The 27,989-nt window shown below is 51.8% G+C and overlaps 1 protein-coding gene and 1 long non-coding RNA gene across 2 annotated transcripts; one reads left to right on the forward strand and one right to left on the reverse strand.

Annotated features, from left to right (window-relative positions):
- Nucleotides 1–36: 36 nt before the first annotated feature.
- Nucleotides 37–27,982, reverse strand: LOC130297713 (oocyte zinc finger protein XlCOF22-like). Its single transcript, XM_056550487.1, has 7 exons — nucleotides 27,734–27,982; nucleotides 21,214–21,393; nucleotides 21,001–21,130; nucleotides 20,839–20,909; nucleotides 20,592–20,712; nucleotides 18,668–19,744; nucleotides 37–662 (listed from the first exon to the last, which is right to left on the reverse strand). Exons 1-7 carry the CDS (start codon nucleotides 27,812–27,814, stop codon nucleotides 247–249), a joined length of 2,076 nt encoding a protein of 691 aa, XP_056406462.1. The 5' UTR covers nucleotides 27,815–27,982; the 3' UTR covers nucleotides 37–246.
- Nucleotides 1,769–19,009, forward strand: LOC130297715 (uncharacterized). The gene is made up of 3 exons (XR_008849645.1): nucleotides 1,769–1,866; nucleotides 1,977–2,062; nucleotides 18,883–19,009. It is a non-coding gene; the product is annotated as an uncharacterized LOC130297715 (long non-coding RNA).
- Nucleotides 27,983–27,989: the final 7 nt, after the last annotated feature.

Below are 27,989 nucleotides of genomic sequence, written 5' to 3' on the forward strand. Positions count from 1 at the left end.
CATGATCACTGTAGGGTTGGTATTGGGCAGGTGATGGGCAGTGCCTGGTTTCCCCCAGACATAATGCTTAGAATTGAGGCCAGAAAGTTCAATCTTGGTTTCATCAGAGAATGTTCTTTCTCCCATCTGAAAGTCCTTTGAGCCCACAATTTATCTAGCCATGCCATTGTTGGTTCTTTGATGTTGGCAATGAGTGATGTGTTTTGGTTATAACAATTTTAACATATGGCATCAAAATATATTCTCCTATATGTGGGTTTTATGATGGTCAACTAACACTGATTTCTGAGTAAAGCATTTCCCACATTCTGAACATGAATATGGCTTTACCCCTGTGTGCTTTCTCTGATGTCTAACAAGATCTGATTTCTGGGTCAAACATTTCCCACATTCTGAACACGAAAATGGCTTCTCCCCTGTGTGAAATCTCTGATGCCGAACAAGTTCCGATTTCTGGGTAAAACATTTCTTACATTCTGGACATGAAAATGTTTTTTCCCCTGTGTGAACTCTCTGATGTCTAAGAAGATGCGATTTGTGGTTAAAATATTTTTTACATTCTGAACAAGAAAATGGCTTCCCTCCTGTGTGAATTCTCTGATGTGTAACAAGATTTGATTTCTGGTTAAAACATTTCTCACATTCTGAACATGAAAATGGCTCTACATTGTATGATATATCAGGAGGTAAGGCCTGTTTAGTAGGATCAGATGGAAGCTCACTGGTGTGAAGGCTTGATGATATATCTGGGGTAATGGCAAACTCTGTACATGTATTTTGTGTGATCCCATCATCAGCTATGGAAGATATCAGGTGTCCCACAGAGCTCCGGGTACAGTCATCTGCAAAGAGAAAACTGACTGCATCATCTTCAAATAACATATCTGAACAATTATAACATTTTTGTATCATTTTCAGCTGACTTAGTAGGGGCAAAACAGACGACTATCTAGCAGAAGACCCCGGAGCGTAGACCAGATATAATCCAGACGCATCAGTGTGTTTGGAATTACTCATAGATGACGGCACTGAAGAGAATGGAAAAAATGGTGGGTACTCACCCTAGATTTCCACTCAAGGGCTGGTCCTGCAGGACTCCTGCTAATGGGAACAGTGTTCCTGCTCTAGAAAAAGTGCAGGACCTCAGTTCCCATACGTTTCTGTAGGACTTTAGCCCTGGATGGTCCTCTCCCTACTTAGACATTGGAGGTAAATTGATTGGCTCCATATAAACTCTAGGAATGAAGATGCATTTTTGGAGGATATTATTTTCTATTATAGTAAATATGGCTGTCCAGGCATGCTGGGAGTTGTAGTTTTGCAACAACTGGAGGCGCCCTGGTTGGGAAACACTGCCTTAGGCACTGTCTATAGACTGAGTGCAGAGTGTAAGAGATCCCCCAGTCCTCATTCTTAATAGAGGGATTGAATTTAATGCACAAAGTCCGGAACAGAAACATCAATATAAGGAAAGAAATAAGGAGCAATAGGACAAATGCACCATCAATACAAGTGTATGGAGACGGTAGGAAGAAGGTCAGACATGTATGTAGTCATGTGTATTACCTGCTGATGTGAGGGGCTGCTGATCCTCCATCATGACTATGTCCGCTATGTACTGATCCTTGTGTCCTTCTAAATACTCCCACTCCTCCATGGAGAAATAGACGGCCACGTCCTGACACCTTATAGGAACCTGACACACACAATGATACAGTCATCACCCCCATCCCTTCATAGCGTTACTGTATAATGTCCCAGCATTCCCAGCAGGGTCACCTCTCCAGTCATATCATGTGATTACCATAGAGAAGAATGAGGTCATGTGACTCCCAGAATTCACTCCCAGAATCCCTCACCTCTCCGGTAAGCTGGAAGAGTATCTCTATGGTGAGGTGTATTATCCTCTCCGCCATCTTGTCTCTGTCCTTCTCCTTCATTGATGGCCGATCAGTAACCAGATGAATCTTTTATAGACAAAATCAAGAGAGGATCCTGGATTGTTGGGACCTGAATGGAAAGAAGAGGAGACCATCTAACAACAACCACTGGAGACATTGAGGTAATAATAAAGAGTATTAAAGTGTATTGCGGCTTCATCAGGGGATCAGAAATTTCATTCCAAGGACTGTAGAAATTCTGGCTTAAATGTGTTACCGCAGTTCACAGCAACAGAGGACAACAATTATTTTCAAAACTTATAAGATAAAAAATTGCTTGATATTAGATCCAATTCAAAGTGGTCACAAGCTTTGGGAAAATGCCCGACTAGTTTCACCTTGCGGCTTCATCAGAGGGTCAGAATCTGTAACAATTTTTTAACACCAAAGCATGAAGTAACATCTGAAGTTAAAAATATCATGAAAGACCTACAAACCAGTTCCATTTTTGGAGACTGTTATTGTCACTGACTATCTCCAGGGTGGTGTCGGTGTGTACGGCATGTGATACAATGAGAATGGCGTTACTGGCCATGCACGGTACTACTTCATTTAATGTCTATGGAACTATAGGCTACACAGAGGTATAACTATAAGTTCCGTCTAATTTAGTGAAACAAGGTGAGAATGCCAAAATAGGTTTGGTGATGAAGGGGTTAATGATACACCTGCTGCAGTGACATCCACATTATCTGACCTGTAGAGCTGCAGACGACTGTGTACAGGACCTGCGATGATGTCACAGTCATGTGATCAGTCACATGGAGGGGGAGGATCAGGAGATCACATGATCTGGCGGATCTGTTCAGTGTACACATCACTCTGCTGGATGAAAATGTATTGTGTGTGTATGTAGCAGAGCTGTATATGTATGAATGTATTGTGTGTGTATGTAGCAGAGCTGTATGTGTATGAATGTATTGTGTGTGTATGTAGCAGAGCTGTATATGTATGAATGTATTGTGTGTGTATGTAGCAGAGCTGTATGTGTATGAATGTATTGTGTGTGCATGTAGCAGAGCTGTATGTGTATGAATGTATTGTGTGTGCATGTAGCAGAGCTGTATATGTATGAATGTATTGTGTGTGTATGTAGCAGAGCTGTATGTGTATGAATGTATTGTGTGTGTATGTAGCAGAGCTGTATATGTATGAATGTATTGTGTGTGTATGTAGCAGAGCTGTATGTGTATGAATGTATTGTGTGTGTATGTAGCAGAGCTGTATATGTATGAATGTATTGTGTGTGTATGTAGCAGAGCTGTATGTGTATGAATGTATTGTGTGTGCATGTAGCAGAGCTGTATGTGTATGAATGTATTGTGTGTGCATGTAGCAGAGCTGTATATGTATGAATGTATTGTGTGTGTATGTAGCAGAGCTGTATGTGTATGAATGTATTGTGTGTGTATGTAGCAGAGCTGTATATGTATGAATGTATTGTGTGTGTATGTAGCAGAGCTGTATGTGTATGAATGTATTGTGTGTGTATGTAGCAGAGCTGTATATGTATGAATGTATTGTGTGTGTATGTAGCAGAGCTGTATGTGTATGAATGTATTGTGTGTGCATGTAGCAGAGCTGTATGTGTATGAATGTATTGTGTGTGCATGTAGCAGAGCTGTATATGTATGAATGCATTGTGTGTGTATGTAGCAGAGCTGTATGTGTATGAATGTATTGTGTGTGTATGTAGCAGAGCTGTATGTGTATGAATGTATTGTGTGTGTATGTAGCAGAGCTGTATGTGTGTGAATGTATTGTGTGTGCATGTAGCAGAGCTGTATGTGTGTGAATGTATTGTGTGTGTGTGTATGTAGCAGAGCTGTATGTGTATGAATGTATTGTGTGTGTATGTAGCAGAGCTGTATGTGTATGAATGTATTGTGTGTGTATGTAGCAGAGCTGTATGTGTGTGAATGTATTGTGTGTGCATGTAGCAGAGCTGTATGTGTGTAAATGTATTGTGTGTGTATGTAGCAGAGCTGTATGTGTGTGAATGTATTGTGTGTGTATGTAGCAGAGCTGTATGTGTGTGAATGTATTGTGTGTGCATGTAGCAGAGCTGTATGTGTGTGAATGTATTGTGTGTGCGTGTAGCAGAGCTGTATGCGTGTGAATGTATTGTGTGTGCATGTAGCAGAGCTGTATGCGTGTGAATGTATTGTGTGTGCATGTAGCAGAGCTGTATGTGTATGAATGTATTGTGTGTGCATGTAGCAGAGCTGTATGTGTATGAATGTATTGTGTGTACATGTAGCAGAGCTGTATGTGTATGAATGTATTGTGTGTGCATGTAGCAGAGCTGTATGTGTATAAATGTATTGTGTGTGCATGTAGCAGAGCTGTATGTGTATGAATGTATTGTGTGTCTGTAAGTAGCAGAGCTGTATGTGTATGAATGTATTGTGTGTGTATGTAGCAGAGCTGTATGTGTATGAATGTATTGTGTGTGCATGTAGCAGAGCTGTATGTGTATGAATGTATTGTGTGTATGTATGTAGCAGAGCTGTATGTGTATGAATGTATTGTGTGTGTATGTAGCAGAGCTGTATGTGTATGAATGTATTGTGTGTGTATGTAGCAGAGCTGTATGTGTATGAATGTATTGTGTGTGTATGTAGCAGAGCTGTATGTGTATGAATGTATTGTGTGTGCATGTAGCAGAGCTGTATGTGTATGAATGTATTGTGTGTGCATGTAGCAGAGCTGTATGTGTATGAATGTATTGTGTGTCTGTATGTAGCAGAGCTGTATGTGTATGAATGTATTGTGTGTGTATGTAGTAGAGCTGTATGTGTATGAATGTATTGTGTGTGCATGTAGCAGAGCTGTATGTGTATGAATGTATTGTGTGTGCATGTAGCAGAGCTGTATGTGTATGAATGTATTGTGTGTGCATGTAGCAGAGCTGTATGTGTATGAATGTATTGTGTGTGTATGTAGCAGAGCTGTATGTGTATGAATGTGTACACTGCATACTTCACTCCTCCAGATCTAGATAGTTCTAATAGTTTGGTGCTGACCCGACTGGGGCGCGGGGTAGAGTGTCCCTTGGTCTTGGCCCTAAAATAACCATGCAGCAGGGATGCGGCCGGGCGCAGCAGGGATGACAAGAAGGAACCAGGAACATGGTCACCAGCAGCAGGACTGGAACACGGTCATAGAACTGTAGAACAAGAATGTGGACACAGGACTGCAGAACAAGCACTAGATATGGGCAGAAACATGGACTCAGGACTGTAGAACAACAAGTACCAGGTGTGCTATCAGGAAGGGTTGGGCAGAAGCTTTCCTGATAGTTGGCGGTGTAGGAGACCACAAGGCAGGATGGGAACCACACAGGGGGCAGGCGTATCGGGGATGGCTGTGGAGCGCAGCAGTCATCTCTTATGAGACCTGTTCCCGCTGGATCTCGTCCTCAGGTTCGGGTAGAGTAAAAGCCGAGGTGCAGAAGTGTCCTGGGGGTGGTGACCCTAGGGTGCCGGAACTCACCTGGGAGACCCCACCTGACTGACGGCACGTAGCACACACTTTATCTCTCACTCTTCTGGGCACTCACCCTTAGTATCCCGACCTTCTGCAGGCCGGATGTTCGGGCAGTATTACACTGTGCACATCCACTTATTTATTTTATGTTTTGTCTCTGTGTCCACGTTTTGTGTTCCTTCGTGTGTCACTAGGATTAGTCAGGGTGCGGTGCCCTTCTGGGTGTCCCTCCTGCTGGTCTAGGGGAGGTGTGTGTGGCCATCAGGTTCCTCACCTCCCTGCCATGCCCCGGGTGCCCTTGCTCTGGCGGGGGTGCCAAGCCGGTTTTACTAGCTCCTCGGTGACAACCTGGTTAACGCCTAGTTGTTCGCCAGGACTTTCAGTCCCTGAGTAGCTTCAGCGAAAAATGACATCGTACCTGGAGCCTTCTGGCCCAGAGGTGAAGGGTTTGGTTTGTTGGGGGGCCTCTCTCTCCTTTTGGAGAAGGTCTTGTGATGGACCGCATCCTCGTGCATGGTTTTTGTGTGAACACGTTTTGCACTTGGATGACTTGAGAGCACGGACCTCGGCAGGGTTCAGGAACTTACCGGGAGACCGGGACAATGGGGCAGGAGGCATAGACAGGGCCAGGACAAACCATGTTGGGGACCAGGAATAAGATGGGGAGCCATGTTAGGGAGAAGGAAATAGAGGGGAGTTGTGTTGTGGGCTACAAATGGTTTGGGAAACCAGGCTAAGGACCAGGAATAAGATTGGGAGCCGCACTGTGGACTAGAAATAAGATGGGAGTCGTGTATGAAGATTTATAACGGGATCTAATAAAGTCTGAAGTGTTTATATGGATTGGAGCTGGAGACTTCTACTTCCTTTTACTGTTACTTTCCTATGGGAATTGGCCTGACTGGTGTCCCACATGCTCCTCCTCCTTGGCACCAAAGACCAAGGAGCATCAAAGGGTGTTAGGTCTCCCACAAGTCCCAATAACACTTTATATGGCCGGTCAGGTCACAATCTATTCCTAAAGGTTTCTTGTACTTTTAGAGTTTTTGTAATCCCCCACGTGTATATACCCAACCAGGGGTAGTTACATTTTGGCACAGACACTCACAAGTGCCTGGAGGACTTCTCAGATCAGATCAGATCAGTGCGGATACAGTTCAGTGCTGGGCAGTGCGGATACAGTTCAGTGCTGGGCAGTGCGGGTACAGCTCAGTGCTGGACAGTACGGGTACAGCTCAGTGCTGGGCAGTGCGGGAACAGTTCAGTGCTTGGCAGTGCAGGTACAGTTCAGTGCTGGGCAGTGCGGATACAGTTCAGTGCTTGGCAGTGCAGGTACAGTTCAGTGCTGGGCAGTGCGGGTACAGTTCAGTGCTGGGCAGTGCGGGTACAGTTCAGTGCTGGGCAGTGCGGATACAGTTCAGTGCGGGTACAGTTCAGTGCAGGGCAGTGCGGATACAGTTCAGTGCTGGGCAGTGCGGATACAGTTCAGTGCTGGGCAGTGCGGATACAGCTCAGTGCTGGGCAGTGCGGATACAGCTCAGTGCTGAACAGTGCGGGTACAGCTCAGTGCTGGACAGTACGGGTACAGCTCAGTGCTGGGCAGTGCGGGAACAGTTCAGTGCTTGGCAGTGCAGGTACAGTTCAGTGCTGGGCAGTGCGGATACAGTTCAGTGCTTGGCAGTGCAGGTACAGTTCAGTGCTGGGCAGTGCGGGTACAGTTCAGTGCTGGGCAGTGCGGGTACAGTTCAGTGCTGGGCAGTGCGGATACAGTTCAGTGCGGGTACAGTTCAGTGCAGGGCAGTGCGGATACAGTTCAGTGCTGGGCAGTGCGGATACAGTTCAGTGCTGGGCAGTGCGGATACAGCTCAGTGCTGGACAGTGCGGGTACAGCTCAGTGCTGGGCAGTGCGGACAGTGCGGGTACAGTGCTGGGCAGTGCGGATACAGTTCAGTGCTGGGCAGTGCGGATACAGCTCTGCTGGACAGTGCGGGTACAGTTCAGTGCTGGGCAGTGCGGATACAGTTCAGTGCTGGGCAGTGCGGATACAGTTCAGTGCTGGGCAGTGCGCATACAGTTCAGTGCTGGGCAGTGCGTATACAGTTCAGTGCTGGGCAGTGCGGATACAGCTCAGTGCTGGGCAGTGCGGGTACAGCTCAGTGCTGGGCAGTGCGGATACAGCTCAGTGCTGGACAGTGCGGATACAGCTCAGTGCTGGGCAGTGCGGGTACAGTTCAGTGCTGGGCAGTGCGGGTACAGTTCAGTGCTGGGCAGTGCGGGTAAAGTTCAGTGCTGGGCAGTGCGGGTACAGTTCAGTGCTTGGCAGTGCGGGTACACTTCAGTGCTGGGCAGTGCGGGTACAGTTCAGTGCTGGACAGTGCGGGTACAGTTCAGTGCTGGGCAGTGCGGATACAGTTCAGTGCAGGGCAGTGCGGATACAGTTCAGTGCTGGGCAGTGCGGGTACAGTTCAGTGCTGGGCAGTGCGGGTACAGTTCAGTGCTGGGCAGTGCGGGTACAGTTCAGTGCTGGGCAGTGCGGGTACAGTTCAGTGCTGGGCAGTGCGGGTACAGTTCAGTGCTGGGCAGTGCGGGTACAGTTCAGTGCGGATACAGCTCAGTGCTGGGCAGTGCGGGAACAGTTCAGTGCTGGGCAGTGCGGGTACAGTTCAGTGCTGGGTAGTGCGGATACAGCTCAGTGCTGGGCAGTGCGGGTACAGTTCAGTGCTGGGCAGTGCAGGTACAGTTCAGTGCTGGGCAGTGCGGGTACAGCTCAGTGCTGGGCAGTGCGGATACAGCTCAGTGCTGGACAGTGCGGGTACAGCTCAGTGCTGGACAGTGCGGGTACAGCTCAGTGCTGGGCAGTGCGGGAACAGTTCAGTGCTTGGCAGTGCAGGTACAGTTCAGTGCTGGGCAGTGCGGGTACAGTTCAGTGCTGGGCAGTGCGGGTACAGTTCAGTGCTGGGCAGTGCGGGTACAGTTCAGTGCTGGGCAGTGCGGGTACAGTTCAGTGCTGGGCAGTGCAGATACAGTTCAGTGCTGGGCAGTGCGGGTACAGTTCAGTGCTGGGCAGTGCGGATACAGTTCAGTGCTGGGCAGTGCGGATACAGCTCAGTGCTGGACCGTGCGGGTACAGCTCAGTGCTGGGCAGTGCGGACAGTGCGGGTACAGTGCTGGGCAGTGCGGGTACAGTGCTGGGCAGTGCGGATACAGTTCAGTGCTGGGCAGTGCGGATACAGCTCAGTGCTGGACAGTGCGGGTACAGTTCAGTGCTGGGCAGTGCGGATACAGTTCAGTGCTGGGCAGTGCGGATACAGTTCAGTGCTGGGCAGTGCGTATACAGTTCAGTGCTGGGCAGTGGGGATACAGTTCAGTGCTGGGCAGTGCGGATACAGCTCAGTGCTGGGCAGTGCGGGTACAGCTCAGTGCTGGACAGTGCGGATACAGCTCAGTGCTGGACAGTGCGGGTACAGTTCAGTGCTGGGCAGTGCGGGTACAGTTCAGTGCTGGACAGTGCGGATACAGCTCAGTGCTGGGCAGTGCGGGAACAGTTCAGTGCTTGGCAGTGTGGGTACACTTCAGTGCTGGGCAGTGCGGGTACAGTTCAGTGCTGGACAATGCGAGTACAGTTCAGTGCTGGGCAGTGCGGATACAGTTCAGTGCAGGGCAGTGCGGATACAGTTCAGTGCTGGGCAGTGCGGGTACAGTTCAGTGCTGGGCAGTGCGGGTACAGTTCAGTGCTGGGCAGTGCGGGTACAGTTCAGTGCTGGGCAGTGCGGGTACAGTTCAGTGCTGGGCAGTGCGGGTACAGTTCAGTGCTGGGCAGTGCGGGTACAGTTCAGTGCGGAAACAGCTCAATGCTGGGCAGTGCGGGAACAGTTCAGTGCTGGGCAGTGCGGGTACAGTTCAGTGCTGGGTAGTGCGGATACAGCTCAGTGCTGGGCAGTGCGGATACAGTTCAGGCTGGGCAGTGCGGATAGAGCTCAGTGCTGGGCAGTGCGGATACAGCTCAGTGCTGGACAGTGCGGGTACAGTTCAGTGCTGGGCAGTGCGGGAACAGTTCAGTGCTTGGCAGTGCGGGTACAGTTCAGTGCTGGGCAGTGCGGGTACAGTTCAGTGCTTGGCAGTGCGGGTACAGTTCAGTGCTGGGCAGTGCGGGTACAGTTCAGTGCTGGGCAGTGCGGGTACAGTTCAGTGCTGGGCAGTGCGGGTACAGTTCAGTGCTGGACAGTGCGGATACAGTTCAGTGCTGGACAGTGCGGATACAGCTCAGTGCTGGACAGTGCGGATACAGCTCAGTGCTGGGCAGTGCAGGTGCTGGGCAGTGCGGGAACAGTTCAGTGCTGGGCAGTGCGGGTACAGTTCAGTGCTGGGCAGTGCGGGTACAGTTCAGTGCTGAGCAGTGCGGGTACAGCTCAGTACTGGGCAGTTCGGGTGCTGGGCAGTGCGGTTACAGTTTAGTGCTGGGCAGTGTGGGTACAATTCAGTGCAGATACAGTTCAGTGCTGGGCAGTGCGGGTACAGTTCAGTGCTGGACAGTGCAGGTACAGTTCAGTGCTGGACGGTGCGGGTACAGTTTAGTGCTGGACAGTGCGGGTGCTGGGCAGTGCGGGTACAGTTCAGTGCTGGGCAGTGCGGTTACAGTTCAGTGCTGGGCAGTGTGGGTACAGCTCAGTACTGGGCAGTGCGGGTACAGTTCAGTGCGGGTACAGTTCAGTGCTGGGCAGTGCGGATACAGCTCAGTGCTGGGCAGTGCGGGTACAGTTCAGTGCTGGGCAGTGCGGGTACAGTTCAGTGCTGGGCAGTGCGGGTACAGTTCAGTGCTGGGCAGTGCGGGTACAGTTCAGTGCTGGGCAGTGCGGATACAGTTCAGTGCAGGGCAGTGCGGGTACAGTTCAGTGCTGGGCAGTGCGGGTACAGTTCAGTGCGGATACAGCTCAGTGCTGGGCAGTGCGGGTACAGTTCAGTGCTGGGCAGTGCGGGTACAGTTCAGTGCTGGGCAGTGCGGATAGAGCTCAGTGCTGGGCAGTGCGGATACAGCTCAGTGCTGGGCAGTGCGGATACAGCTCAGTGCTGGGCAGTGCGGATACAGCTCAGTGTTGGGCAGTGCGGATACAGCTCAGTGCTGGGCAGTGCGGATACAGTTCAGTGCTGGGCAGTGCGGATACAGCTCAGTGCTGGGCAGTGCAGGTGCTGGGCAGTGCGGGTACAGTTCAGTGCAGGGCAGTGCGGGTACAGTTCAGTGCTGGGCAGTGCGGGTACAGTTCAGTGCGGATACAGCTCAGTGCTGGGCAGTGCGGGAACAGTTCAGTGCTGGGCAGAGCGGGTACAGTTCAGTGCTGGGCAGTGTGGATACAGCTCAGTGCTGGGCAGTGCGGATACAGTTCAGGCTGGGCAGTGCGGATAGAGCTCAGTGCTGGGCAGTGCGGATAGAGCTCAGTGCTGGGCAGTGCGGATACAGCTCAGTGCTGGGCAGTGCGGATACAGCTCAGTGCTGGGCAGTGCGGATACAGTTCAGTGCTGGGCAGTGCGGATACAGCTCAGTGCTGGGCAGTGCGGATACAGTTCAGTGCTGGGCAGTGCGGATACAGCTCAGTGCTGGGCAGTGCAGGTGCTGGGCAGTGCGGGTACAGTTCAGTGCTGGGCAGTGCGGGTAAAGTTCAGTGCTGGGCAGTGCGGGTACAGTTCAGTGCTGGGCAGTGCGGGTACAGTTCAGTGCTGGGCAGTGCGGGTACAGTTCAGTGCTGGGCAGTGCGGGTACAGTTCAGTGCTGGGCAGTGCGGGTACAGCTCAGTACTGGGCAGTGCGGGTACAGTTCAGTGCTGGACAGTGCGGGTGCTGGGCAGTGCGGGTACAGTTCAGTGCTGGGCAGTGCGGTTACAGTTCAGTGCTGGGCAGTGCGGGTACAGCTCAGTACTGGGCAGTGCGGGTACAGTTCAGTGCGGGTACAGTTCAATGCTGGGCAGTGTGGATAATGCTCAGTGCTGGGCAGTGCGGGTTCAGTGCTGTGCAGTGCGGCTACAGCTCAGTGCTGGGCAGTGCGGATACAGTTCAGTGCTGGGCAGTGCGGGTACAGTTCAGTGCTGGGCAGTGCGGGTACAGTTCAGTGCTGGGCAGTGCGGGTACAGTTCAGTGCTGGGCAGTGCGGGTACAGTTCAGTGCTGGGCAGTGCGGCTACAGTTCAGTGCTGGGCAGTGCGGCTACAGTTCAGTGCTGGGCAGTGCGGCTACAGTTCAGTGCTGGGCAGTGCGGCTACAGTTCAGTGCTGGGCAGTGCGGGTACAGTTCAGTGCTGGGCAGTGCGGGTACAGTTCAGTGCTGGGCAGTGCGGGTACGGTTCAGTGCTGGGCAGTGCGGGTACGGTTCAGTGCTGGGCAGTGCGGGTACGGTTCAGTGCTGGGCAGTGCGGGTACGGTTCAGTGCTGGGCAGTGCGGGTACGGTTCAGTGCTGGGCAGTGCGGGTACAGTTCAGTGCTGGGCAGTGCGGGTACAGTTCAGTGCTGGGCAGTGCGGGTACAGTTCAGTGCTTGGCAGTGCGGGTACAGTTCAGTGCTGGGCAGTGTGAGGAAAAGTTCAGTGCTGGGCAGTAGGGGTACAGTTCAGTGCTGGGCAGTGCGGATACAATTCAGTGCTGTGCAGTGCAGGAACAGTTCAGTGCTGGGCAGTGCGGGTGCTGGGCAGTGCGGGTACAGTTCAGTGCGGGGCAGTGCGGGTACAGTTCAGTGCTGGGTAGTGCGGGTACAGTTCAGTGCTGGGCAGTGCGGGTACAGTTCAGTGCTGGGCAGTGCGGGTACAGTTCAGTGCTGGGCAGTGCGGGTACGGTTCAGTGCTGGGCAGTGCGGGTACGGTTCAGTGCTGGGCAGTGCGGGTACGGTTCAGTGCTGGGCAGTGCGGGTACGGTTCAGTGCTGGGCAGTGCGGGTACGGTTCAGTGCTGGGCAGTGCGGGTACGGTTCAGTGCTGGGCAGTGCGGGTACGGTTCAGTGCTGGGCAGTGCGGGTACGGTTCAGTGCTGGGCAGTGCGGGTACAATTCAGTGCTGGGCAGTGCGGGTACAGTTCAGTGCTGGGCAGTGTGAGGAAAAGTTCAGTGCTGGGCAGTAGGGGTACAGTTCAGTGCTGGGCAGTAGGGGTACAGTTCAGTGCTGTGCAGTGCGGCTACAGCTCAGTGCTGGGCAGTGCGGATACAGTTCAGTGCTGGGCAGTGCGGGTACAGTTCAGTGCTGGGCAGTGCGGGTACAGTTCAGTGCTGGGCAGTGCGGCTACAGTTCAGTGCTGGGCAGTGCGGCTACAGTTCAGTGCTGGGCAGTGCGGCTACAGTTTAGTGCTGGGCAGTGCGGCTACAGTTCAGTGCTGGGCAGTGCGGCTACAGTTCAGTGCTGGGCAGTGCGGCTACAGTTCAGTGCTGGGCAGTGCGGCTACAGTTCAGTGCTGGGCAGTGCGGCTACAGTTCAGTGCTGGGCAGTGCGGGTACGGTTCAGTGCTGGGCAGTGCGGGTACGGTTCAGTGCTGGGCAGTGCGGGTACGGTTCAGTGCTGGGCAGTGCGGGTACGGTTCAGTGCTGGGCAGTGCGGGTACGGTTCAGTGCTGGGCAGTGCGGGTACGGTTCAGTGCTGGGCAGTGCGGGTGCGGTTCAGTGCTGGGCAGTTGGGTACGGTTCAGTGCTGGGCAGTGCGGGTACAGTTCAGTGCTGGGCAGTGCGGGTACAGTTCAGTGCTGGGCAGTGCGGGTACAGTTCAGTGCTGGGCAGTGCGGGTACAGTTCAGTGCTTGGCAGTGCGGGTACAGTTCAGTGCTGGGCAGTGTGAGGAAAAGTTCAGTGCTGGGCAGTAGGGGTACAGTTCAGTGCTGGGCAGTGCGGGTACAGTTCAGTGCTGGGCAGTGCGGGTACAGTTCAGTGCTGGGCAGTGCGGGTACAGTTCAGTGCTTGGCAGTGCGGGTACAGTTCAGTGCTGGGCAGTGTGAGGAAAAGTTCAGTGCTGGGCAGTAGGGGTACAGTTCAGTGCTGGGCAGTGCGGATACAATTCAGTGCTGTGCAGTGCAGGAACAGTTCAGTGCTGGGCAGTGCGGGTGCTGGGCAGTGCGGGTACAGTTCAGTGCTGGGCAGTGCGGGTACGGTTCAGTGCTGGGCAGTGCGGGTACGGTTCAGTGCTGGGCAGTGCGGGTACGGTTCAGTGCTGGGCAGTGCGGGTACGGTTCAGTGCTGGGCAGTGCGGGTACGGTTCAGTGCTGGGCAGTGCGGGTACGGTTCAGTGCTGGGCAGTGCGGGTACGGTTCAGTGCTGGGCAGTGCGGGTGCGGTTCAGTGCTGGGCAGTTGGGTACGGTTCAGTGCTGGGCAGTGCGGGTACGGTTCAGTGCTGGGCAGTGCGGGTACAGTTCAGTGCTGGGCAGTGCGGGTACAGTTCAGTGCTGGGCAGTGCGGGTACAGTTCAGTGCTTGGCAGTGCGGGTACAGTTCAGTGCTGGGCAGTGTGAGGAAAAGTTCAGTGCTGGGCAGTAGGGGTACAGTTCAGTGCTGGGCAGTGCGGATACAATTCAGTGCTGTGCAGTGCAGGAACAGTTCAGTGCTGGGCAGTGCGGGTGCTGGGCAGTGCGGGTACGGTTCAGTGCTGGGCAGTGCGGGTACGGTTCAGTGCTGGGCAGTGCGGGTACGGTTCAGTGCTGGGCAGTGCGGGTACGGTTCAGTGCTGGGCAGTGCGGGTACGGTTCAGTGCTGGGCAGTGCGGGTACGGTTCAGTGCTGGGCAGTGCGGGTACGGTTCAGTGCTGGGCAGTGCGGGTACGGTTCAGTGCTGGGCAGTGCGGGTACGGTTCAGTGCTGGGCAGTGCGGGTACGGTTCAGTGCTGGGCAGTGCGGGTACGGTTCAGTGCTGGGCAGTGCGGGTACAATTCAGTGCTGTGCAGTGCAGGAACAGTTCAGTGCTGGGCAGTGCGGGTGCTGGGCAGTGCGGGTACAGTTCAGTGCTGGGCAGTGCGGGTACAGTTCAGTGCTGGGTAGTGCGGGTACAGTTCAGTGCTGGGCAGTGCGGGTACAGTTCAGTGCTGGGCAGTGCGGGTACGGTTCAGTGCTGGGCAGTGCGGGTACGGTTCAGTGCTGGGCAGTGCGGGTACGGTTCAGTGCTGGGCAGTGCGGGTACGGTTCAGTGCTGGGCAGTGCGGGTACGGTTCAGTGCTGGGCAGTGCGGGTACGGTTCAGTGCTGGGCAGTGCGGGTACGGTTCAGTGCTGGGCAGTGCGGGTACAGTTCAGTGCTGGGCAGTGCGGGTACAGTTCAGTGCTTGGCAGTGCGGGTACAGTTCAGTGCTGGGCAGTGTGAGGAAAAGTTCAGTGCTGGGCAGTAGGGGTACAGTTCAGTGCTGGGCAGTGCGGATACAATTCAGTGCTGTGCAGTGCAGGAACAGTTCAGTGCTGGGCAGTGCGGGTGCTGGGCAGTGCGGGTACAGTTCAGTGCTGGGCAGTGCGGGTACAGTTCAGTGCTGGGTAGTGCGGGTACAGTTCAGTGCTGGGCAGTGCGGGTACGGTTCAGTGCTGGGCAGTGCGGGTACGGTTCAGTGCTGGGCAGTGCGGGTACGGTTCAGTGCTGGGCAGTGCGGGTACGGTTCAGTGCTGGGCAGTGCGGGTACGGTTCAGTGCTGGGCAGTGCGGGTACGGTTCAGTGCTGGGCAGTGCGGGTACGGTTCAGTGCTGGGCAGTGCGGGTACGGTTCAGTGCTGAGCAGTGCGGGTACGGTTCAGTGCTGGGCAGTGCGGGTACGGTTCAGTGCTGGGCAGTGCGGGTACAGTTCAGTGCTGGGCAGTGTGAGGAAAAGTTCAGTGCTGGGCAGTAGGGGTACAGTTCAGTGCTGGGCAGTAGGGGTACAGTTCAGTGCTGGGCAGTGCGGCTACAGCTCAGTGCTGGGCAGTGCGGATACAGTTCAGTGCTGGGCAGTGCGGGTACAGTTCAGTGCTGGGCAGTGCGGGTACAGTTCAGTGCTGGGCAGTGCGGGTACAGTTCAGTGCTGGGCAGTGCGGGTACAGTTCAGTGCTGGGCAGTGCGGCTACAGTTCAGTGCTGGGCAGTGCGGCTACAGTTCAGTGCTGGGCAGTGCGGCTACAGTTCAGTGCTGGGCAGTGCGGCTACAGTTCAGTGCTGGGCAGTGCGGCTACAGTTCAGTGCTGGGCAGTGCGGCTACAGTTCAGTGCTGGGCAGTGCGGCTACGGTTCAGTGCTGGGCAGTGCGGGTACGGTTCAGTGCTGGGCAGTGCGGGTACGGTTCAGTGCTGGGCAGTGCGGGTACGGTTCAGTGCTGGGCAGTGCGGGTACGGTTCAGTGCTGGGCAGTGCGGGTACGGTTCAGTGCTGGGCAGTGCGGGTGCGGTTCAGTGCTGGGCAGTTGGGTACGGTTCAGTGCTGGGCAGTGCGGGTACAGTTCAGTGCTGGGCAGTGCGGGTACAGTTCAGTGCTGGGCAGTGCGGGTACAGTTCAGTGCTTGGCAGTGCGGGTACAGTTCAGTGCTGGGCAGTGTGAGGAAAAGTTCAGTACTGGGCAGTAGGGGTACAGTTCAGTGCTGGGCAGTGCGGATACAATTCAGTGCTGTGCAGTGCAGGAACAGTTCAGTGCTGGGCAGTGCGGGTGCTGGGCAGTGCGGGTACAGTTCAGTGCTGGGCAGTGCGGGTACGGTTCAGTGCTGGGCAGTGCGGGTACGGTTCAGTGCTGGGCAGTGCGGGTACGGTTCAGTGCTGGGCAGTGCGGGTACGGTTCAGTGCTGGGCAGTGCGGGTACGGTTCAGTGCTGGGCAGTGCGGGTACGGTTCAGTGCTGGGCAGTGCGGGTACGGTTCAGTGCTGGGCAGTGCGGGTACGGTTCAGTGCTGGGCAGTGCGGGTACGGTTCAGTGCTGGGCAGTGCGGGTACGGTTCAGTGCTGGGCAGTGCGGGTACGGTTCAGTGCTGGGCCGTGCGGGTACGGTTCAGTGCTGGGCAGTGCGGGTACGGTTCAGTGCTGGGCAGTGCGGGTACGGTTCAGTGCTGGGCAGTGCGGGTACGGTTCAGTGCTGGGCAGTGCGGGTACGGTTCAGTGCTGGGCAGTGCGGGTACGGTTCAGTGCTGGGCAGTGCGGGTACGGTTCAGTGCTGGGCAGTGCGGGTACAATTCAGTGCTGGGCAGTGCGGGTACAGTTCAGTGCTGGGCAGTGTGAGGAAAAGTTCAGTGCTGGGCAGTAGGGGTACAGTTCAGTGCTGGGCAGTAGGGGTACAGTTCAGTGCTGGGCAGTGCGGGTACAGTTCAGTGCTGGGCAGTGCGGGTGCTGGGCAGTGCGGGTACAGTTCAGTGCTGGGCAGTGCGGGTACGGTTCAGTGCTGGGCAGTGCGGGTACGGTTCAGTGCTGGGCAGTGCGGGTACAATTCAGTGCTGGGCAGTGCGGGTACAGTTCAGTGCTGGGCAGTGTGAGGAAAAGTTCAGTGCTGGGCAGTAGGGGTACAGTTCAGTGCTGGGCAGTAGGGGTACAGTTCAGTGCTGGGCAGTGCGGGTACAGTTCAGTGCTGGGCAGTGCGGGTGCTGGGCAGTGCGGGTACAGTTCAGTGCTGGGCAGTGCGGGTACGGTTCAGTGCTGGGCAGTGCGGGAACGGTTCAGTGCTGGGCAGTGCGGGTACGGTTCAGTGCTGGGCAGTGCGGGTACGGTTCAGTGCTGGGCAGTGCGGGTACGGTTCAGTGCTGGGCAGTGCGGGTATGGTTCAGTGCTGGGCAGTGCGGGTACGGTTCAGTGCTGGGCAGTGCGGGTACGGTTCAGTGCTGGGCAGTGCGGGTGCTGGGCAGTGCTGGTACAGTTCAGTGCTGGGCAGTGCGGGTACGGTTCAGTGCTGGGCAGTGCGGGTACGGTTCAGTGCTGGGCAGTGCGGGTACAATTCAGTGCTGGGCAGTGCGGGTACAGTTCAGTGCTGGGCAGTGTGAGGAAAAGTTCAGTGCTGGGCAGTAGGGGTACAGTTCAGTGCTGGGCAGTGCGGGTACAGTTCAGTGCTAGGCAGTGCGAGTGCTGGGCAGTGCGGGTACGGTTCAGTGCTGGGCAGTGCGGGAACGGTTCAGTGCTGGGCAGTGCGGGTACGGTTCAGTGCTGGGCAGTGCGGGTACGGTTCAGTGCTGGGCAGTGCGGGTACGGTTCAGTGCTGGGCAGTGCGGGTACGGTTCAGTGCTGGGCAGTGCGGGTACGGTTCAGTGCTGGGCAGTGCGGGTACGGTTCAGTGCTGGGCAGTGCGGGTACGGTTCAGTGCTGGGCAGTGCGGGTACAATTCAGTGCTGGGCAGTGCGGGTACAGTTCAGTGCTGGGCAGTGTGAGGAAAAGTTCAGTGCTGGGCAGTAGGGGTACAGTTCAGTGCTGGGCAGTAGGGGTACAGTTCAGTGCTGGGCAGTGCGGGTACAGTTCAGTGCTGGGCAGTGCGGGTGCTGGGCAGTGCGGGTACAGTTCAGTGCTGGGCAGTGCGGGTACGGTTCAGTGCTGGGCAGTGCGGGTATGGTTCAGTGCTGGGCAGTGCGGGTACAATTCAGTGCTGGGCAGTGCGGGTACAGTTCAGTGCTGGGCAGTGTGAGGAAAAGTTCAGTGCTGGGCAGTAGGGGTACAGTTCAGTGCTGGGCAGTAGGGGTACAGTTCAGTGCTGGGCAGTGCGGGTACGGTTCAGTGCTGGGCAGTGCGGGTACGGTTCAGTGCTGGGCAGTGCGGGTACGGTTCAGTGCTGGGCAGTGCGGGTACGGTTCAGTGCTGGGCAGTGCGGGAACGGTTCAGTGCTGGGCAGTGCGGGTACGGTTCAGTGCTGGACTAACCTGCCACCATGGTAGAATGACCTACGTATGTGTCTTTCCTTTGTATGAATGTGAAGCTCACAGACGGACATCTGATGGGTGTGGTCTGGTGTATTATTACCAGGACAGGTAAAACATGAAGACGACATTAGAGTAAGAGATTGGCCGGGCCCGGGCTCCACCAGTCACATGTGCACAAACTTGAGAGAGTCGGCTCCGAACCTGAAACGTGTTGTAAAACACTTAGATTTGGGGAGGCGCCGGCACCGCATCGTTTATCCTAAACATCCATAATTCCCTTCACTATGTAACCTCTAAGAACATATCTTAACACCTACAGAAAAAATGGGCCCAAACACAAGAAGATTCATTTTTTAGGAAATGTTTATTAAGGAATGGTGACAAGTTTTAGGATATGGTTCTTTGATATCAGTGAGATTTTTGGTTATAACAATTTTAAAATATTGCATCATAATGGCTTCTCACCTATGTGAACTTTTCGATGGACAACTAAATATGATCTTTGAGTAAAACATTTCCCACATTCTGAACATGAATATGGCCTCTCCCCTGTGTGATATCTCTGGTGTCTAACAAGATATGATTTCTGGGTAAAACATTTCCCACATTCTGAACATGAAAATGGCTTCTCCCCTGTGTGACAAATCTGATGTTTAATAACATTTGATTTGTTTTTGTAGCACTTCCCACATTCTGGACATGAAAACTTCTTCTCCACTGTGTGACTCCGCTGATGTTTAATAAGATCTGATTTGTCTTTAAAACATTTCCCACATGCTGAGCATGAAAACGGCTTCTCTCCTGTGTGAATTCTGTGATGTGTTATAAGATGCGATTTCTGTTTAAAACGTTGGCCGCATTCTGGGCACGAAAATGGCTTTTCCCCTGTGTGACTTCTCTGATGTGTCACAAGAACGGATCTCTGAGCAAAACATCTCCCACATTCTGAACATGAATATGGCTTTGCCCCCGTGTGAGTTCTCTGATGGACAACAAGACTCGACTTTACGCTATAGCATTTCCCACATTCCGTACATGAATATGGCTTCTCCCCCGTGTGAACTCTCTGATGTATAACAACATCTGATTTCTGGGAAAAACATTTCCCACATTCTGAACATGAAAATGGCTTCTCCCCCGTGTGACTATTATAATGTTTACGCAGATTTGAGTGATCTGAAAAACATTTCCCACATTCCGAACATGGAAATGGCCTTGCTCTTTTGTGAATTTTTTGATGTGCAACAAGACTTGGGAAGGGAAAACATTTTTCCCATTCTGAACATGAAGATGGCTTCTGCCCTGTGTAGGCCGTATGAGGTGTAACCGCCTGTCTATGAATTGTATTTTGTTTAACAGTGTATGATTGATCAGGAGGTAAGACCTGTATAATAGTATTAGATGGTAGACCATAGCTGTGAAGGGCTGAGGGTAGATCTCTGATGAGGTCATGGGCTTCATACATATATTGTGTGATGTCATAATCATCTGGGGTAAAGTCAGAAGACATCAGGTGACCCTCCGAGCACATGGTACAGTCATCTGCCAAGAAAACAATTGACTGAATTATTTTTAACATAACCTGACAATGATACTTTACAGCAGTGGTCTCAAACTGTGGCCCTTCAGATGTTGCAAAACTTCAACTCTCAGCATACAACGCCAGAGCTAAGATGTTAGCCACAAGTACACGCACTGATAATTCCTCCCTTACTTCTCTGGCCAATCACAACACATCACATCCTGGGCTGATGATTTACCTGTGTTTCACAACCAGTGTGCCTCCAGCTGTTTCAAAACAACAACTCCCAGCATGCCCGGACAGCCAACGGCTGTCCGGGCATGCTGGGAGTTGAAGTTTAGCAACACCTTGAGGGCCACAGTTTGAGACCACTGCTTTACAGCCTTCCTTCTCAGGGGTACTCCAATATCAGCCTCAGGCCACAAGGCGAGAGGGGCGGGGTAGGAGTAAGATTAAGAAATGTTTTAGTAATTTGTTGGATTAAAAAAAAAATCATTTGCTTCAGTATTTGTAGCTTTACATAACTCTGAAAGGAAGTTGTGTAGTCCTCTCATAGTCAGTGTGGTGTTGTCTCAGCAGCTCTCGGCTCCTCCCTTTCTCCTGACAGGAAGTTGAGTAGCCCTCTTATTGTCAGAGTGGAAAGTAAACTTTATCGGGAGATTTAAGGAAGTATAAGGTGTGTTTACAGCATGCTGTCTTGTGATGAATGTGGTAAATGTGCACAAAACTGAATTTCTGGTGGTTTTAGAACAGGGGCAGCTAGGTAAGTAAAACAGAATTTTTATCTGATGTCAGAGTACCCCTTTAGAAATGGAGGTACGGACCAGATCATGGGATCAAGGGTTGTCAGCGGTAATGACTACTGACCTGGCGGGGGCGCTGTAGGGACGTCCTCTGTACACGGATCATCACCCCTCACATCTGTCTCCTCTTTCACCATTATGTCTGGAGCATTAATGTTCTTCACATCTTTACTCTGATCCATAAGCTGTGAAAGAAATATTGTAGAAGTGACATGGAATGTTCTAGATGAACTGATCCTGAGCACAGGAGCCTCCCAGCTCTTCTACACATCATAGGGAACATATCATGGAACCTTCTCTCCCTTATCTACCTGATAATCCTGGAGGACATTGTCATCTCCTTCTGAAGAATCCTCTGGAGGAAGAGGACGGGGACATCTCTCTGGTTTTGTAGGAAACACATCCAGTGAGTGAATCCATTGTGTATATAGAATAAATGCAGTGTGCGGTGTGTATATAGTCATGTGTATTACCTGCTGATGTGAGGGGCTGCTGATCCTCCATCATGACTATGTCCGCTATGTACTGATCCTTGTGTCCTTCTAAATACTCCCACTCCTCCATGGAGAAATAGACGGCCACGTCCTGACACCTTATAGGAACCTGACACACACAATGATACAGTCATCACCCCCATCCCTTCATAGCGTTACTGTATAATGTCCCAGCATTCCCAGCAGGGTCACCTCTCCAGTCAGCAGCTCCACCATCTTGTTGGTGAGTTCTAGGATCTTCTGCTCATTCATCTCCTCATGTATCAGGGAGTGAGGTGGAGGCCCCGGGATTGGCCTCAGGGTTCTTCCCCATCCTTCACACACAGGGGCCTGATGGCGCCCCCTAGAGGTCTTCTTCACCACCGTGTAATCCTGGTTATGGGGACACAATAATACATATCACTACATCACTCCCAGAATCCCTCACCTCTCCAGTCATATCATGTGATTACCATAGAGAAGAATGAGGTCATGTGACATCACTCCCAGAATCCCTCACCTCTCCAGTCATATCATGTGATTACCATAGAGGAGAATGAGGTCATGTGACATCACTCCCAGAATCCCTCACCTCTCCAGTCATATCATGTGATTACCATAGAGAAGAATGAGGTCATGTGACATCACTCCCAGAATCCCTCACCTCTCCAGTCATATCATGTGATTACCATAGAGAAGAATGAGGTCATGTGACATCACTCCCAGAATCCCTCACCTCTCCAGTCATATCATGTGATTACCATAGAGAAGAATGAGGTCATGTGACATCACTCCCAGAATCCCTCACCTCTCCAGTCATATCATGTGATTACCATAGAGAAGAATGAGGTCATGTGACATCACTCCCAGAATCCCTCACCTCTCCAGTCATATCATGTGATTACCATAGAGGAGAATGAGGTCATGTGACATCACTCCCAGAATCCCTCACCTCTCCAGTCATATGTGATTCCCTTACGTCCTAACCAGTAGCACAGATGGGGTATTCTACCCCCCGCGAACTGGTAGGACAGATGGAATTTTTATTGATTAATAAACTAATTAACAAACCACACCCACAATACCCTGTATAAAGGAGGGGTCACCCTCTGTCCCCTTGTGTTTTTTTCTGTCCTCCCGGACAGTGGGACAGATGGTGACCCTCCGTGCTTAGGAGGTGTTCTCTCTTTTTCACTGCCAGTTACTGGCTCCCCTTGAACAGCCTTCTGCGGCTGTAGGGAAAAAATCTATAGTTAGCTCTGCTCACCTTCGGGCAGGCTCTCTCCTTGGCTATCCCTCTGATGCCGACCTGGCTCTGAGGTTTCCGCCCACCGGCCCGGCTCTCTATGTGCGGCTAAGCCCCGCATCTCGGGCCGGCGGAAGTGACGTCAGCGGCGTCTTACGTCACTTCCCCTCCTTTCAAAAAAAAAAAAAAGGCAAGAGAGAAAAGAACAACTTTTCCTATGTAGATATCGTTTCTCCAGGCGGGGGGATCTCTCTCTCCCAGATACTTTTTAGATAATTACATTTAGATATAAATTTTTTTATTAGAATAAATTATTTTCAGGTTGCTCCGCCCTAGTGGGCGGAGCTTCCTTTAGGCGCCAATTTTGAAGGGTATTTAATCCCTTCCAGAGTGCAGCTCAGTCTCCTTGAGCTCAGATGCATTGGCTTGTCCACGTATCTGTCTTTTGAGATTGTGATCTTAGGCCTGTACTGTCCTTGTGGAAAGTACTGTGACTTATTTTTCACTCGCGCTTTGGCTGCTTTTCGGTAGTCTTCTTTGCTTTAGATTTTATGAGTATTTTTTTCTCTGAGCTTGCTTAATAATAATATCAATATCTTCCTCAGATTATGTCTACGGAAGGCTCCGCTGACCGTGAAGGTCCTGGGAAAAGGACCTCCAAGCGGAAACACCTCGCTTGTCATGATTGTAGTGTTCCGCTAGAAGATTCTTATGAATTTTCTAGATGTCCACCTTGTAGGGCCAAGACTCTACCCTCCCATCTGGCGGAACCTACTGTGCAAGATATGTATGTGTGGGTTTCCACGAATATGTCTGCTATGCATGCATCCATTGAGGAATTAAAGCAAGCTGTTGCTCAGAAACGTCCCAGACCGGCCTCTCCCCCTAGAATGGATGTATCTATAGGACCGGATAAAGAAGATCCTACATCATCCTCTTCCGATGAGGAAGAGACCATCTCTTATTTTTTTCCGCTGGAAAAAACCCAGCGACTTTTGAGATCCATCAGGTCGGGGGACCAGGATGTTGATCCCGGGGAAGCTTCCTCCTCCGCCTCTAAGGGGCCTAGGGCCTTTAAAGCGGACGAGACCCTATTGTCTGTACTTAAGACAGAATGGAAAAAGCCTGAAAAAGGCCTGGTCTTGTCCAAACGTTTCAAGACCATGTTTCCCATTAGGGAAGATCAGCTGGCCTCATGGGGCTCTGTTCCCAAAGTGGACATAGCGGTTGCTAAAATGTCCAAGAGAACCTTGGTTCCTTCAGAGGATGGGTCTTCCCTCCAGGATCCAATGGACAGAAAAGCTGATTGCGCTTTTAGGCGCTCGTACTCGACAGCAGCTGCTTCAGCTTCAGTCTCTATTGCCAGTTCAGAAGTGGCAAACTTCCTGAAGACTCGCCTCTCCTCCATTCAGGCGGATTTAGACCAGGGGGTCCCTAGAGACGAAATTTTGGCCTCCTTCAAAACGGCCAATCTGGCCATGGATTTTCTTTGCGATGCTGCTATCCAGCAGCTAAAACTGGCTTCTAAGACTATGGCCTTGTCTTCCGCCGGACGACGTCCTCTCTGGTTAAAGCCGTGGAAGGCTGACAACTCCTCCAAGCATACTCTTTGTAGTATGCCCTATGAACCCGGCATTTTGTTTGGTAAAGAGTTGGACCGCATAATGGAGGGCCTGTCTGACAAAAAGGGAAAGTCCCTTCCTCAGCAGTCCTTTCGCGGTCGGGGCAGGCGTTTTGGGGACAGATCAGCTGCCCAACCTAGACCCCAGAAGGAGTGGGGTAATCAACGCCGGGGCGGTAAGCGCTCCCGTGGTCCCAAGGAGAGAAGACTCTGACTATGGGCTTCTAGGAAGCTCTGGGTTCCCTGCCGGGTTGACCTTTCCAGTTTCCCATCCTGCCCCCCATATTCCTGTAGGCGGCCGCCTACATCATTTTTTAGATGTTTGGACTCTACTTATTCAGGATCCTTGGGTCCTGAGAATAATTTCAGTTGGTTATTCAATAGATCTTGTATCAATTCCTCCTTCCCGGTATGTGCAAACAAGAGTTCTTCCCCCAGTCAAGCAGTTGGTTCTAGAGTCTTACATTCTGGAGTATATCCAGAAAGGTGCCCTGGAGGAAGTTCCTACACCGGATTTGGGGGCAGGGATCTATTCCCCAGTCTTCCTTGTTCCCAAGCTAACGGGAGACTGGCGGATGATTATAGATCTAAGATTTTTCAATCAGTTTGTAAAGCACAAACGCTTTCGCATGGAAACCATTCAGTCTGTGGTCAACCTTATCTCGCCAGGAGATTACCTGGCCACCCTGGACTTAAAGGATGCTTACCTCCATATCCCTATTCATCCTGCATCCAGGAAGTATTTAAGGATCGCTGTTCAGGTAGGGGGAGTTCTAAAACACCTCCAGTTTGTAGCCCTCCCGTTTGGGATCTCTTCTGCCCCTCACACATTTACCAAGGTTGTGGTGGCAGTGGTAGCTGCTTTAAGGCTCCAGGGGCTCAGCATTGTTCCCTACCTAGACGATTGGCTCCTCAGAGCTCCATCTCAAACGATCCTGTCCCAACATCTCCAGCTAGCCGTATCCTTCCTTCATCAGTTGGGTTGGATAGTCAATTGGGCCAAGTCCAATTTCCTCCCGACAACATCAGTGAGGTTCCTTGGCTTCATAGTCGATACAATCTCAATGACACTCTACCTCACTCCCGAGAGAAAACTCCGGGTTCAAGAATCGGCTCAACATCTTTTAATATCCCGGAAAGTGTCCATTCGCACTCTCATGCGGATGTTGGGACTTATGTCCGCTACCGCAGATGCGGTACCTTGGGCTCTTTGGCATCTTCGCCCTCTCCAAGCAGAGGTTCTTGCCATTTGGAATCACCGGCCATCCGGCCTGAACAGGTGTCACTCCCTGTCTTGCGCAACCCGTTCTTCTCTGAGGTGGTGGTCTCACCTAGAGGACGGCCGGTCCCTGATCCAACCCTCTTGGATCATACTTACTACCGACGCATCCCTTGTGGGTTGGGGAGCGCATCTTCAGGATCTGACAGTGCAAGGTGCTTGGTCTCCTCAGGACAAACTATTAACCTCCAATCTCCTGGAGATTCATGCAATCAGGCTAGCATTGCTGCACTTTGCTTCTGTCCTCCAAGAGAAAGCTGTCAAGATCCAATCCGACAGCATGACGGCTGTGATGTACATCAACAAGCAGGGAGGCACTCGGTCACAAAACCTCCTCAGAGAGGTGGGTCTGATCTTGGATTGGGCAGAAAGGAACCTCACCCACCTGTCCGCGGTTCATATTCGAGGATCCCTCAATATGATAGCCGACCGCCTGAGCAGAGGACTCCTAACCGCAGAATGGTCTCTCCACCCAGTCATATTCAGAGAGATAACGCTCAGGTGGGGTGTGCCAGAGATAGACCTCATGGCAACGAGGTTCAACTCCAAGTTGGAGAGGTTCTGTTCCCTTTACAAGGAAGACAACCCGGTGGCAATAGATGCTTTCTCAATCCCGTGGAGGTTCAGGCTGGCCTACATCTACCCTCCAATTTCCTTGATCCCAAGGGTATTGATGAAGATCAGGCAAGACCAAGCATCCGTCATAGCCATAATCCCATTTTGGCCCAAGAGAGCTTGGTTCACCCAACTCTTTCAGATGAGTCGGGGACAATTTTGGAGGCTTCCCCCAGAGCAAGCATTAGTGTCGGGGGACACGCACAGCTGCTCGAATCTTCAGATGTTCAACCTGACAGCCTGGAGGTTGATCAGTCCCTTCCACATTTAGAAGGGCTTTCCAGTGCGGTCTTGAAAACACTCTCACACTCCAGAGCGGAGTCAACCAATAAAACATACAAAAGAATCTGGACAATTTTCCAATCTTGGTGCTCCAAGAAGCAAGTTGGAAGAGATATAGCTGCTCCTACCATTCTCAGCTTTCTCCAAGATGGACTAGACAAGAATTTGTCTCCTTCTACTCTCAAGGTCCAAGTTTCGGCCATTTCTGCTTACATTATAAGCCTTTATCTCAAGACCCACTGATTAAAACATTCTTGAGAGGGGCCTCAAGGTTGAAACCTACAATTATACAACCAGTTCCCACTTGGGATTTATCAGTCGTACTCAAGGGACTGTCATCTCCTCCCTTTGAGCCTATGGAGGACGTGGACATGAGGTTTGTTACCATTAAAACAACATTTTTACTGGCTATAACATCTGCCAAGAGAATTGGTGAATTACAAGCGCTCTCTGCGTTTGAACCCTATACAAAATTCTTGCCAGATAGGGTACTATTGAGATTTATTCCATCCTTTATCCCTAAAGTACCATCCTTCCAGAACATAAATCAAATAATTTCTCTTCCAGTCCTAGCTCCACGTCCATCCACTGACGAAGAAAGAGGCCTGCATTGCCTCGATATTTCGAGATGTCTCCGGATCTACTTAGAGAGATCTAAGCTGTTTAGGAAGGATGAAAATCTTCTAATCCTTTTCGCAGGGGCCCGGAAGGGTCACAAAGCCTCTAAACCTTCCATCAGTAGATGGGTAAAAAATGCCATTTGTGAAGCAATGGTATCTCAGAACATGGAGCCTCCTGAGTTCGTAAGAGCTCATTCTACCAGGTCTGTATCTACTTCCTTTGCGGAAAGGAATTTAGTTCCCTTGGAACACATATGCAAGGCTGCATCCTGGAGTTCACTCTCCACCTTTATCACCCACTACAGGCTTGATAGTAGAGTTGCCGATTACTCTTCCTTTGGACGGTCAGTATTATCTGCCGCCAGGCATGAGAGCCCTCCCTCATAGGGTATTCTGCTTGCCATATCCCCATCTGTGCTACTGGTTAGGACGTAAGGGAATCGTTAATTTCTAACGATAATTTGTTTTCCCTTAGTCCTAACAGTAGCACAACTTTCCCTCCCTAGTATTATTATTATTATTATTTTCTTTAGGTCTTAGTTCTTCTTGTTACAACACAAGGGGACAGAGGGTGACCCCTCCTTTATACAGGGTATTGTGGGTGTGGTTTGTTAATTAGTTTATTAATCAATAAAAATTCCATCTGTCCTACCAGTTCGCGGGGGGTAGAATACCCCATCTGTGCTACTGTTAGGACTAAGGGAAAACAAATTATCGTTAGAAATTAACGATTACCATAGAGGAGAATGAGGTCATGTGACATCACTCCCAGAATCCCTCACCTCTCCGGTCATATCATGTGATTACCACAGAGAAGAATGAGGTCATGTGACATCACTCCCAGAATCCCTCACCTCTCCAGTCATATCATGTGATTACCATAGAGAAGAATGAGGTCATGTGACATCACTCCCAGAATCCCTCACCTCTCCAGTCATATCATGTGATTACCATAGAGAAGAATGAGGTCATGTGACATCACTCCCAGAATCCCTCACCTCTCCAGTCATATCATGTGATTACCATAGAGAAGAATGAGGTCATGTGACATCACTCCCAGAATCCCTCACCTCTCCGGTAAGCTGGAAGAGTATCTCTATGGTGAGGTGTATTATCCTCTCCGCCATCTTGTCTCTGTCCTTCTCCATCATTGATGGTCGATCAGGAATATTCTCTTCTATAGAAGAATCAGCTGAGAGGATCCTGGATTGTAGGGACCTGAGGGGACAGAAGAGGAGACGTGGAGGATCCACACACAGTCCTGGAGGAAGAAATACACATAATACAGGAAGATAAGGTGTAGATGTTATGTCAGGGAAGCTCCCA

The sequence above is a fragment of the Hyla sarda genome, chromosome 13, assembly GCF_029499605.1.
Source record: "Hyla sarda isolate aHylSar1 chromosome 13, aHylSar1.hap1, whole genome shotgun sequence".
Taxonomy (NCBI): domain Eukaryota; kingdom Metazoa; phylum Chordata; class Amphibia; order Anura; family Hylidae; genus Hyla; species Hyla sarda.